General features: G+C 54.3%; 1 protein-coding gene across 1 annotated transcript in view; it reads right to left on the bottom strand.

Annotated features, from left to right (window-relative positions):
- Nucleotides 1-10,538, bottom strand: part of TNFRSF21 (TNF receptor superfamily member 21) — a 37,599-nt gene extending 27,061 nt beyond the window's left edge. Inside the window, exons 1-3 of the mRNA XM_054196192.1 lie at nucleotides 10,412-10,538; nucleotides 3,103-3,757; nucleotides 548-1,045 (exon numbers count right to left, since the gene is read on the bottom strand). Of these exons, the coding sequence (XP_054052167.1) occupies nucleotides 548-1,045; nucleotides 3,103-3,757; nucleotides 10,412-10,447 (1,189 nt within the window). The 5' untranslated portion in view covers nucleotides 10,448-10,538. The remainder of the gene's footprint in view (nucleotides 1-547; nucleotides 1,046-3,102; nucleotides 3,758-10,411) is intronic.
- Between the last annotated feature and the right edge of the window lie 1,602 nt (nucleotides 10,539-12,140).

Raw genomic sequence — 12,140 nt, 5'->3', positions numbered from 1 at the left:
TCCACGACACAACGTTCCTGGCTCCAGCATGGGCGAAGGGCTGGGGACACAAGCCAGCAGTCGGGATTTAGGGCTAAGAACCTGAAATTGAGGCACTGCCAAGAGGCAGGGGATGACTCAGCCTTCCAGAAAGAAGGAGACAGGAAAAAGGATAACACAAAAGACAACCAGACCTATGTCTGAGCAACCAAGAAAATAAGGAGTGAAACAGAGAAGGGGGAAGGGGGGGGGGGGGGGGGGGGCAGGAAGGGAAGGGAGCCTTCATTTAAGATCCTTCTACCAAGAATGGGTGGGAAGGAGAAGAGCTGAGGAGAGCAAGTGACATTCCCTCCATTAACTCTTCTTTCAGGAGCAGGGACACACCATGGGAACAGGGATAGGGAGAAGCCAAGGATGAAGAAACATCTGAGGAACCAGTACATGGGCTTTGTCCTTGCTGCAAGACCCAGCAGGTCAGAAAAGCAAGCGGTCAGTTGACGTGGGGGCAGCTCCTCCAAAGCACCACAGAGAACACTACCCCCTACAGCCCCCGGTCGCCACTGCTCACCGTGCCCGTTGCAGTAATAGATCCACTTCTCCCTGTTCTGCGTGGGGGTGGTGGACTTTTTCATAATAGCTTTTTCCACAATGGCACTGGGATCTTGCCTGGGTCCCTTCTTCAGAGTCCGTGAGCTCTTCCTGACACTGCAGACGACAATAACCACCAGGACCAGCAGCAGGAAGAGGACGATCATCCACGGCAAGTGTTCGTTGATGTCGAAGTGCTGGTGGACGTTCTGCTGACCTCGCCGGGGTGGCCTGTATGGGACGTTGGACTTGTCGCCCCCCGCCATCTCCAGCGATGGCTGTTTCTCCAGCGCTTGGCTGGTCTGCTTGTGCCGGTAGCTCTGCGCCTGGCCAGCAGTGCTGGAGCCCACTAGGGTCCCACTGGTGCTTTCCGTCTCGTTGGCCGAGGTCTCGTTGTGGTAGCCCACTGGCCCCACTGTGCTGCTGGATGTGTGTGGCACAGGAGAGGGGACAAAATCGGGAACTGAAGAATTCAAACCTGTGAAAGGAGACGAGAGCTCAGTGTAATGGCACCGGAGATGGGATATGGCATCATGTCACAGTCTAAGACCTGCCTGAGCATCTGCCCCTGGCCAGCAGACAGAAACCCAATGCCAGGCAGCAAGAAGGGGAAAAGGTGAAGTTGAGGTTTGGCTCTGGGAACAGATGGGTATGGTTACAGAGGCAGGTTCAAGATAAAATTGACCCTTGTTGGTTAAGGCTAGTGGCAGTTTGTTTAAAAAAAAAAAAAAAACAAAACCAAAAACAAACACACAAACAAAACCAAAACAAAACAACCCAAGTGACTAAAGGCATGCTGTCAATCTGTGTTTGTACATTCAGTACCTCTCAAAAAACCTAAAACTTTGAGGTTTCTTAGGTTTATGAGCACGGGTTTCATTCCAAATCCAGAAAATGTGGTATTTGGGCTAGAAACACATGAAAATTTGGAGGCTTAGTATCTCTCTACCACATTTTGTTTAAGGAACCACAAACTTTTTTTTAACAGTGTTGCAAGCAGCTGTGGATGCATCAAGTACAAAACAGGTTTCAGAAGCAATAGAAGCAACCTAGCCTCCCTCTAAAAGCTACCTTCCATCTTTACTGCGCTTTCTTATCAACCAACAGCTCTCAGGTCTCAGCCAGCTGCATGACCAAAGCCTGGTGAGAAGGGGAAGGGAGGGCTTTTGTGGCCAAAACTAGAGCTTGCTATAGAAACTCGGCTTTTGAAGATCATGTCTCATCCCAGATGAGACAGAGAGTGGGTGTAACCACCTGTAACGAGATTTTGCCTCTGACGTGGTTACCCAAAACACTCTGATCAGGATACAAACACGGAAAATGCTTTAACTTTTACCCAATTATCTCCAGTTGATTTCAAAGTTCAGGAAAACACCCTCCCATCTTCCCCCAATAACACGTCAACACCATATCAAGTTCTGAGACCTAATAAAGGAGAAACAGTGGGAGTCTACCGCTGTCACTGACAACGCTTCCCCGCTATTGTATTCACCAACTCAGGTGTTCAGGCCATCAAAAGTTGCATTTTATTTTTTTTTTTTAATTAAAATGCCCCACCTGAGACACTGTAAGGAGGCTGCTTCCCAGGGAGTGTTAAGCACCATCTCAAATGGGGTTCTACAGTGCCACTGCACCAGCCACAGCTAAAGCATCTCCCTAAAGACTGCCATGGTGTATCGTTTTCAACTAAATAAGAGAATGGGGAATTCAACCTGGTTCTCCCCACCACTGACAACTAATAGAAATCTTAGAGGTCAAAGAAAAAAATGTACGGCACAGCCTATGCTCCTGGAGAGCTGTTTTGGCGATGGATCCCATTCAAGCCAATACGCTGGCTCAGCACGGGGCAAAATGCAGCAGGGAAAGCACGGGCACAAAAGCAGTAAGTCCATCAGGGAAGCAGTCTGGTGGAGCAAAGTTCCTCTCCTGCCAGGGTTTTCCTGCTGCACTCTGCTCAGGTTTGCCACGAACACACAGAGACCAGTGCCAGCACAACACACACAAGAAACAAGGCTGGGGAACGCGATGTCCTTTCAAACCAAACAGTAGGACAGCCAGGAGTCCAATCATGACTGCAGCGTCAGTGAAAATGTTATTAAACATGGTTTAATGCAGCTGAGGGCAACCTAGAGCTGCCTTCTGGCCACAAAGCATAATCATAGAATGGTTTAGGTTGGAAGGGATGTGAAAAATCATCTAGTTTCAACCCCTCTGCCATGGGCAGGGACACCTCCCACTAGACCAGGCTGCTCAAAGCCCCATCCAGCCTGGCCTTGAACACTTCCAGGGACGGGCCATCCACAAATTCCCTGGGCAACCTGTTCCAGTGCCTCACCACCCTCACAGTAAAGAATTTCTTCCTAATATCCAATCTAAATCTACCCTCCTTCAGTTTGAAGCCATTACCCCTCATCCTAACACCAGCAAAAGCACCACCCATGCTATAGACCAGGCTGCCCTTTAACAGCCCACGACCAAGCCAGGAACGCAATTGCATGACCGAAAACACACCTTTGTTTCAGTGGTGGACATTACCTTTGGGAAGATGAGCAGTTGGTGGAACTTCATAGGGCTCTTCAGCCGCTTCGGTGCTTGACGAAGTCAAGGATGTGTTCGGAAGAGACGCTGGAGAACCACAGACGTTGTCGCTCTCCTTCGTCCCTGGCTTGATGACCACCATGTTTTTCGCAAAGCAGTCAGTGTATGTTTTGCACTTCATCACACTAGAAGGCACATCAGAAAAGGTACCACGAGGGCACGGCTTGCACCTAACGTCTTCCGTCTCGGTTCCTTTCTTGCGGACGCCCCAGCCGACCGGGCACACCGTGTAAGGGACGCAGGTATCGTTTGTCTGAAACGTACCAGACAGGCAAGTGCACTCGCGGTCAGTCAAGGCAGTACAATGAGTTTTCTCAATCATTGGCAGTTCACAGGGTTTTCTACAAGGGTGGCACCGCTCTATGCCGTTCTCATGCTTGGTAAAAGTCCCATCTGGACAAGGGCTGCACTCCCTTAAGGTACTCTTCGTACAATGTTTAGACACATAGGTTCCTGCAGGACATTTGTCGCAGATCAGCTCTTTGTTGGTGGCACGGTCGAGGTGGCGGTACTTGCCAGGGGAGAGGCCGATGGCATTCTGCTCGGAGGTCAGCTTCGACTGACCATCAGCGGTGCCAAGGAGCATGAGCAGCTGGAAGACAGACAGGAGGTATTAGTCAACAACAGGGCACGAGTGGAGCCCTCTCTGCCGGCGATCCCTTGCAGGATCACAAAGCACATCCCAGAGGGATGCACGTCCCCGTGCGACCACAGAGATGTTCCTACACGCAGGGGAAGGACCTTGGCAACGTCAGGGTGGAAGAGAACCAGTGCAGACAGCAGCACGCTCTCCAGACACATCGCCAGCTACGATTATAATTTCTTAAATTTGACACCACGCTTCTCGGTGAGACTAAGCATCATTTACACTGCAGCCCTGCCAGGGTGGCAAATACTGCTAATTGTGTTTCAGCAGTACGTGCTACCTGGCCACCCCAGGAGAATTCAGACCAGCTTTGCCTTTCAAGGCTGAGAGGCTCCAGCATGAGCCAGGGACGTGCTGAGAAGACAATAAATACACACAGGTGGCAGCTCTGACCTGTAAAACTTTCCTCCTCTGTATTTATTCACCCGCACTTGTTCAAATAGTTACCTTTCTAAAGAACGCAAACCGGGATGAGATCCAGGCTAGCAGGCATTACCGGACTATTTCTCAGCCCCTCTGCCCTTCCACGGGTTTTTATGACCCTGGGCAAGCGTAGGGTTTGGTGAGACCGCAAGGGATGTTCTGCTTCGAGCCTCCAACCACATCTGAACCCACTTTAAACCAGATGCATTAGCAACAGCAGAGAAAACCCGATGCTATTTTTAAGCTTTTTGAGGAGCTCTGCTGTAACTCAGTTCCTCATTGCATCAGATGGAGATAAAAGGTCCCCAGTTTTTAGACACTGAAATGCATCCAGCTGGGCTTGGCTAGATGATGGCTACAAATCTGTTTATCTCTACCTATTTCCAATCCCGGGGCTTTACTCTCTTAGTTCCTTTGCATCGAGGCTGCTTCATCTACAAGAGAAGCTCCATCTACCAAGCAGGACCTCCACTTCCTCCAGAAGACCTCTGGTCCACGGATTTAACGTCCGTTATGCCAGCAGAGATAAGACGCCAAGAACAAAAGGCATATCAGAAGAAAGGCTGACACAACCTCGTACAGCATGCAAAGCAACAGGAAAAAAAAAAAAAAAAACCCAAACATTTTCAAACAGCCGCAGGCTGAGTGAGGGGGGGAGAGAGAGGGACGGGCCAACGTTACCTTGAATTTCCAAAGGCGCTTTTCCTACACTGAAGCTAAAAAGACCAGAGACCCTGACGCTTTTCACAGCCAGGCGCATAAATCACTTGGCTGTGTTATACAAGCCCTCGCCTCTTGCTCTGCTACCTATTCCGGGCTATCAGCCAGCAAGAATATATTCAGAAGCAAGGGGGGGGGAAAAAAAAAAAGAAAAAAAAAAAAGAGAAAAAGAAAAAAAAGAAAAGCCTCCCAACAACATGACTCTGCAGAAGGCACATCGCAGCAGAGCCGCAAGCTGCGCCGCGTCATTTTTGGTGCAGTCTCTCGCTTCCTGGAAACACACAGCACATTTCTCTCTCACCTGCTAAATAATTTACGGCTCAGGATTTGTACAAAACACTTCAAATTATTTTTTTTAATTTTTCTTTCCCCCCCGCCCTCTCCTGAAGCAGCAATTACAGAGCAGGCAGAACCAGGCAAGCCCGCAGGAGTTGACGAGGATCCTGCGGCGGCCAGGCTAATTACGGCACGTCAAATTAAAACAAAAAGCGGGGCTGCTGCCCTGGCAGGCAGCAAAGGCTTACAGGATGCATTTTATTTTTTCCCCTCCCCTAAGACATGATTTCACAAAGTGCTTAGCTGGCTCTTAAGGAAACCTGCCGCCCGCAATCTTCATGACGCAACCCTGAATTAGCAAACCAGACACAGCGGGATCTGGTCTCCCGAGGTCGTGTGGGGGGGTCACCTACTCATCCTCCTCCCCATGCCGGTTGCCGGGGCGTTGGGACAGGCCTGCCCCACCAGCTCACATCCAAATTTCTCCCTCTGCATCAAGCTAGACCTCAGGAAACCCATGGACAACCCCGCACGTGCCACGGGTCCCATCCTGCTCTCCCTTTTCTTCCCATCTCCAGCATCTTTCCATCGCTCATCTGGGTAACCAAAGTCAGTGGGACCCACACCACCCTAACACCACCAGCTTAATTTTTTGTTTGTTTCCGTTTGTTTGTGTTTTTTTTTTTTTTTAAAACCTTATCTCAAAGTGGCACTGGTGCTCTTGAACATCTCCAGATCTTCAGCTGCACATGCACTTCCAAGCTTAGGGACAACAGCAAGTCATAGAATCACAGAATGGTTCGGGTTGGAAGGTACCTTAAAGATCATCTAGTTCCAACCCCCCTGCCATGGGCAGGGACACCTCCCACTAGACCAGGCTGTTCAAAGCCCCATCCAGCCTGGCCTTGGACACCTCCAGGGATGGGGCAGCCACAGCTTCTCTGGGCAACCTGTTCCAGTGTCTCACCACCCTCACAGTAAAGAATTTCTTCCTGTTATCCAATCTAAACCTCCCCCCTTTCAGTTTTAAACCATTACCCCTCGTCCTATCATAACACTCCCTGATAAAGAGTCCCTCCCCATCCTTCCTGTAGGCCCCCTTCAGGTGCTGGAAGGCCACTATAAGGTCTCCCCAGAGGCTTCTCTTCTCCAGGCTGAAAAACCCCAACTGTCTCAGCCTGTCCTCATAGCAGAGGTGCTCCAACCCTCTGATCATCTTCGTGGCCCTTCACTGGACCGGCTCCAACAGGTCCATGTCCTTCTTGTGCTGAGGACTCCAGAGCTGGACACAGGACTCCAGGTGGGGTCTCACCAGAGCAGAGCAGAGCAGAGGGGCAGAATCCCCTCCCTCACCCTGCTGGCCACATTTCTTTTGATGCAGCCCAGGATGTGGCTGGCTTTCTGGGCTGTTAAGTCCCAGTGGGGGAAGGCTAAGCAGCACTGAGCATCCTCTGTTGATTCAGATTTGTGTTTACGGTCCCTAAAACCATCCAGCTGCTCAGGTTTGGTGGCTGGCACCACGCCGATCCCTGAAAGAGAAGGCCAGGAGGACATCCTCAACAAAAAAGGGGCGTCTGCTGGTTTGGTGCCTCATCCTCAAGACTGCCCAGAACACGCAGAACCAGACCTTTCTAGCTGATACACCCCGTCTCAATGGCAAACGCAACAGAATAATGAAGTGAGCTCTGCTTAGCCACTGGATTTCAGTTCATTACTCCAATATCGAGGAAAGTGTATAGGGTAACAAAAAAACACAGAGAAAAGGAATCGGTGCAAGGTCTGAGCAGATCTGGTTTCAAGCATTTTCGGTGCCGCTCTCTGTGCACGATGCAGGAGCAGCTCCTGATACTAAAGCCAAAAAAAGGGTCAGGTGGGATGGGGCGGCCACGATCCCAAAGAGCTCCACACCGAGGCCCTCCACCACACCAGCAAAGGCAATTCCTGGCCACCTTCACCTACTCCAACACATGGAGGTTTTTATGGCATAAGGAAAGCGGATCAGGCTGGGGAATGTTCTCATTTTCACCTTCCCACATCGGGGAAATGGCTCGGACAAGGGAACCTTCGCGCTCGGCTGCAGACAAACCCTTGAGCCAGAAGGACGCCGCAGCTGTGGTGGGCATGACCCACCTCTCCACCACCCAGCTTGATGGTTCCATCTCCATGGTCACATCTATGCTGTGCCTCCATCACCCTCATAAATAACTGCACGCTGCAGGAGAGACCCCACGGGTAATTGGCACAGTAAATAGCTTTTAGGGGCCACATGCATGGGGACGTGGCAGGGACACAGCGGCTCGTTCAGGACCCAAACCCACTCGGTGAGCCAAGGCGCCAGCAGAAAGTTGGTGGCTCAACCAACATTTGTGTCCCGAAATGGGGTGACACCTCGAGACAGTCAACACCTCGGGTTGTGGGCAGCAATGCCCCACCACCAGCCCTGTGGGGAGGCACTGAGAAACCTAAAAAAGAAATCATAAAAATAAGAGAAAAAATGACAAAAGCCAGCTAAACGCAGGGCACTTGACCCTGGTAGAGAAGAGCAGGAGCAGAGAGCTGTAAGCGAGCACGGACTGACAGTGCTAAATTGATACTCCAGGAACAGTTTCCATGCAAAATCTGTCCAATTTGGTAGAAATGGCAGCTGGCTCCATGGCAATGCCTTGGCACAGGTCAGGGATGGGCTGCACAGCCTTTCCCGAAGGTCATCTGCACCCTCCGCCGACCAGCACCGGGAAGTCACTTGCAACATTAAAAGAGGAAAAAAAAAACAAACAAAAAAAAAAAAAAAAAAAAAAAACCAAAAAAAACCCCAAAACCCCAGAAAGACAAATAAACCGGTCTGGAAGTTTTACGGTAACTTTGCAGACAGGAGGAGCCGATCTCCTGCCCCGCACACTGTAAAAAGAATCAAGTTACTCCAAAAAAAAATTGCCTGTCAGGAGAGTATCGAAGAGCAAAACAAGTTTCTGCTTCTTGCGACGCGACTGGCTATTGCAGCTGGGCTGGGGGTTGTGAAACCGAGAGTCTGGGGCTCCCTCTGCTCCGCAGCCCCTTTACTACGCCTCGTGAGCCAAGCGCAGGCAGCCGAGGGTGCCAGAACAGCAGCACCCACCGGCCGGCACGTCTGGTCCCCATGAAGGGGAGCCCAGCAGCTATTCCTGCAGCCAGCGCCGACCGCAGCTCGCCAGTATCCCCGGTGGCCATGGGTTTGCCCCAAGCAGATGAAATCGCCCGGGTTCCCCCAAAGCCCCGAGTCAAAGCAAGGCGACAAGGTGCCGGTTTGAGGCGAGGGCACTGGGGTGGGGAGGGGGCGTCACAGAATCATAGCACTGACGAGTTTGGAAGGGACCTTTCAGATCATCTAGTTCAACCATCAACCTAACTCTGACAAAGACGACCACTAAAACATATCTCTAAGCACTGTGTCTACCCGTCTTTTAAACACCTCCAGAATGGTGACTCAACCACTTCCCTGGGCAGCCTGTTCCAATACTTGATAACCTTTTCAGTGTAAAAATTTTTCCTAATGTCTAATCTAAACCTCCCCCAGCACAACTGTGAGGCCACTTCCTCCCGTCCTAGAGATGGTGGGAACCACCTTGCGGCAGCCACCCAAAGCCCGCGCCAAGCAAGGGAAACCATGGCCAACACCAGCCTTACGCAAGCGCTGCCGCGTGGCTACCGCTCAAAAAACCAGGCAGATTTAGGTTTGCTGCACCAGCAGCTGGCGATTCCAAGGCACTGCCATGGGGCTGGAAGGACATTAACTCCTTGTGGGGCTGGAAAGAACATTAACTCCTTGTGGGGGGCCAAAGGGAGTTGCCCGAAATTTTGAGGATGAAGATGTGAGATGAAGAAACCCTGGCCGCTGGCCAAGGGAGCATCCTGCCAGCTCAGGAGCAAAGGGGAATTTCGTCTTACGGCTCTTTTGCCCGCACGATCAGCACACGCAGAGGCTCGAGTACACGCACGCACAAGCAATGTACACACGTTTGCTCAGACTCAGCTTTATTTTGCAAAATTGCTGGTGGATTTCCCTACGCTTTTATATCAGGTTTTCCCCCCCCCCGCCTCCTCTTCCCCCTATACCTGCCATTCCCGACTGACCTCCAGGATCCCAGCTGGAGCTCCACATCTCAAGTTCCCCATCAGCATCTCATCTTCTAGCTGTGCCGCCGCACTCGCTCCTCCCCGTGGGAAACGGGCGCTGGGGAGCGCCCAGCCAGCACCGTGCACCGACCCCGGCTGCTCCTTCGCCTTCAGAGCAATGAGGCTGTTTCTAATGCTCTCCCAAGCTTTAGATTATTTTTTGTTTACTCGGCTTCCTCTCGAGCCAGCACCGGCTTGCTAAGACCCACCTTGAGTTCAAGAGCAAGCGTGCTCCTGGGTTACACAACCCAGCCGCAGCAGCTGCGGCGTGTGCCTGACACACCGAATTACCGTCTCCCCCCCCCAAAAAAAAAGAAGGGATGGAGCCCCGAAGGGCTGGCTGGGAAGGGCCGTACCTGGGGAGGTAAAGCTGGAGGTGAACCCGCCGGAAAACATAAGTGTTGAGTCAGGGCTGCTGCCTGCAATTAGCAGCGGGGAGTTTTGCTGCCTGTCCAAAGGGTGGCAAGAAAAGCAGCTGGGAGGGATGGATGGAGGGATGGATGGACTGATGGAGGGAGGGAGGGAGGGATTGGCTGATGGGGGGGGATGGATGCATGGATGGATGGGGGGATCCCAGCCCCGTGCCGAGCTCCTGGAGCGGGGCAGGGGGGTGAAGCAAGGATCGGCTCATCCCGGCACAGCCCTGGATGAAGCCCGCGGAGAAGATGCCGCCCATCGCCCGCCCGCAGTAACATGGGGATGGAGGGGATGGAGCAGGGGACATCGCACCCGGTACCCTCTCTGCCAGGGCGGGGGCGTCGGGGTGGAGGGACGACGGGGGACACCGCTCACCCCAGGGCGCCGCGGAGGCGTGGGGGGGGGGGCACCCAAATACACGAATCCCGCCCCAAAACACCCCCTTGCCTGCCCCCCACCAGACCGGCGGCATCACCCCCACACACACGCGGGCGGGGGGGGCGGGCAGGCAGCCCCGCACTGCAGCACGCACACACACACCGCCACCCCCCCCTCCCCCGCGGATGTTGCGCGGGCGGCGCAGGGACACAGACCCACACCCCCCACACTCACCGTGAGGAAGCCAGCGAGCGCGGCGGCGGCCCCCATGGTGGCGGCCGGGGCCGGGGCCGCCGCGCGGCTCAGCGCAGCGGGCGAGGCGCTGCCCGTCCGGCCGCGCTGCCTCAGGCGGCGGGGCGAGGGTCTGGCGGCGGCGGCGGCCGGCGGCGGCGGGGCGGGGGGCAGGCGGCCATGGCGGCCGGGGCCGGGCGGGGCGGGGGCCCTGCCGCCCGCCGCGCTCCCACCTGCCTGCGGGGCGGCCGGCTGCGCACTGCCGCGCGCGGCGGGGCGGCGCGCACGTGGGGCGGGCGCGGCGGGGGCGGGGCGCCCTTTGTGGCGTCACCGCCCGCCCGCGCAAGGGCGCCCCCCCCCCAGCTCCCCCCACCCGGGCTCCATCCGCTTCCCGCGCAGCGCAGCCGCCGCCTCAGCGCTCCGCACAGCCGGGCTCCTCCCGCCCCGTCCGCGGGGTGCGGGAAACCGCGGGGCTGGGAGCGATCGTAGGACCACAGGCTGGTTTGGGTGGGAAGGGGCCCGCTCAGGGCATCGCGTCCCACCCCGTGCGCCCCCCACCCCCCCGGCCGTGGGCAGGGACATCTTCATTAGATCAGGTCGCTCAGGGCCCCGTGCGACCTGGCCTGGAATGTTGCCAGGGCATCCACCACCTCTCTGGGCAACCTGGGCCAGGGTCTCACCCACCACCACCGGTGTAAAATTGTCCTCCTTCTATCTAGTCTGAATCTTCCCTCTTTTTAGTTTAAGGCCATCTCCCCCTGTCCTATCGCAACAGGCCCTGCTAAAAAGCCCATCCCCATCCTTCCTGTAGGCCCCCTTTAAATATTAGAAGGCTGCTCTAAGGTGTCCCCGGAGGTGGGGACAGTGTCTTCTGTGTCTTCTCCAGGCTGAACAACCCCAGCTCTCTGAGCCTGTCCTCACAGCAGAGGGGCTCCAGCCCTCTGAGCATCTTTGTGGCCTCCTCTGGACATGTCTGAACAGGTCCATGTCCTTCCTGTGCTGAGGGCTCCAGAGCTGGACACAGGACCCCAGGTGGGGTCTCACCAGAGCGGAGCAGAGGGGCAGAATCCCCTCCCTCGCCCTGCTGGGGATGGAGCTTTTGATCCTGCTTTTGATGCAGCCCAGGATGTGGTTGGCTTTCTGGGCTGTGAGCGCACATTGCCGGCTCCCGTTGAGCTTCTCATCAACCAACACCCCCCAGTCCCCCTCCTCAGGGCTGCTTCCCATCCCTTCATCCCCCAGCCTGTGTTTGTGCTTGGGATTGCGCCGACCCAGGTGCAGGACCCTGCACTTGGCCTGGTTGAACCTCATGATGTTCACACAGGCCCACTACTCCAGCTTGTCCAGGTGCCTCTGGATGGCAGCAGGGACTTCGTGGGAGCAAGCACCCAGCCCTGCCACTCCAAATCTGTCCTTTTGCCAAGCATCCATGCATTGTATGTAAAATAGGGGCCCTTCCATCCAGGGATGTCCGCCTCCCACCTGCCTGGGACCGTAGGGATGGAAGCACTGTGTAGGATGGTGAAGGAAATGTTTTTTCTCCATCTCTACCCTGCGTTGCTTTAGCATATCCCTCCATCGTCCTCCCTATAAATGGGGTGGGAGTAGTTTCTCTTCCCCGTAGCGGTTTTGCTCGGGTGGAACTCAGCCGTCCTAAGGCTGCAGGCATGTAGACAATGGCAGAGCGGTGACCGTTCAGCAGCATCAAATTTTTTATTTTTATATTCTTTTT

Source organism: Rissa tridactyla, chromosome 3 (genome assembly GCF_028500815.1).
Source record: "Rissa tridactyla isolate bRisTri1 chromosome 3, bRisTri1.patW.cur.20221130, whole genome shotgun sequence".
Classification (NCBI taxonomy): Eukaryota; Metazoa; Chordata; class Aves; order Charadriiformes; family Laridae; genus Rissa; species Rissa tridactyla.
Note: the sequence above shows the minus strand (reverse complement) of the source record. Positions and strands in the feature narration are given on the sequence as shown.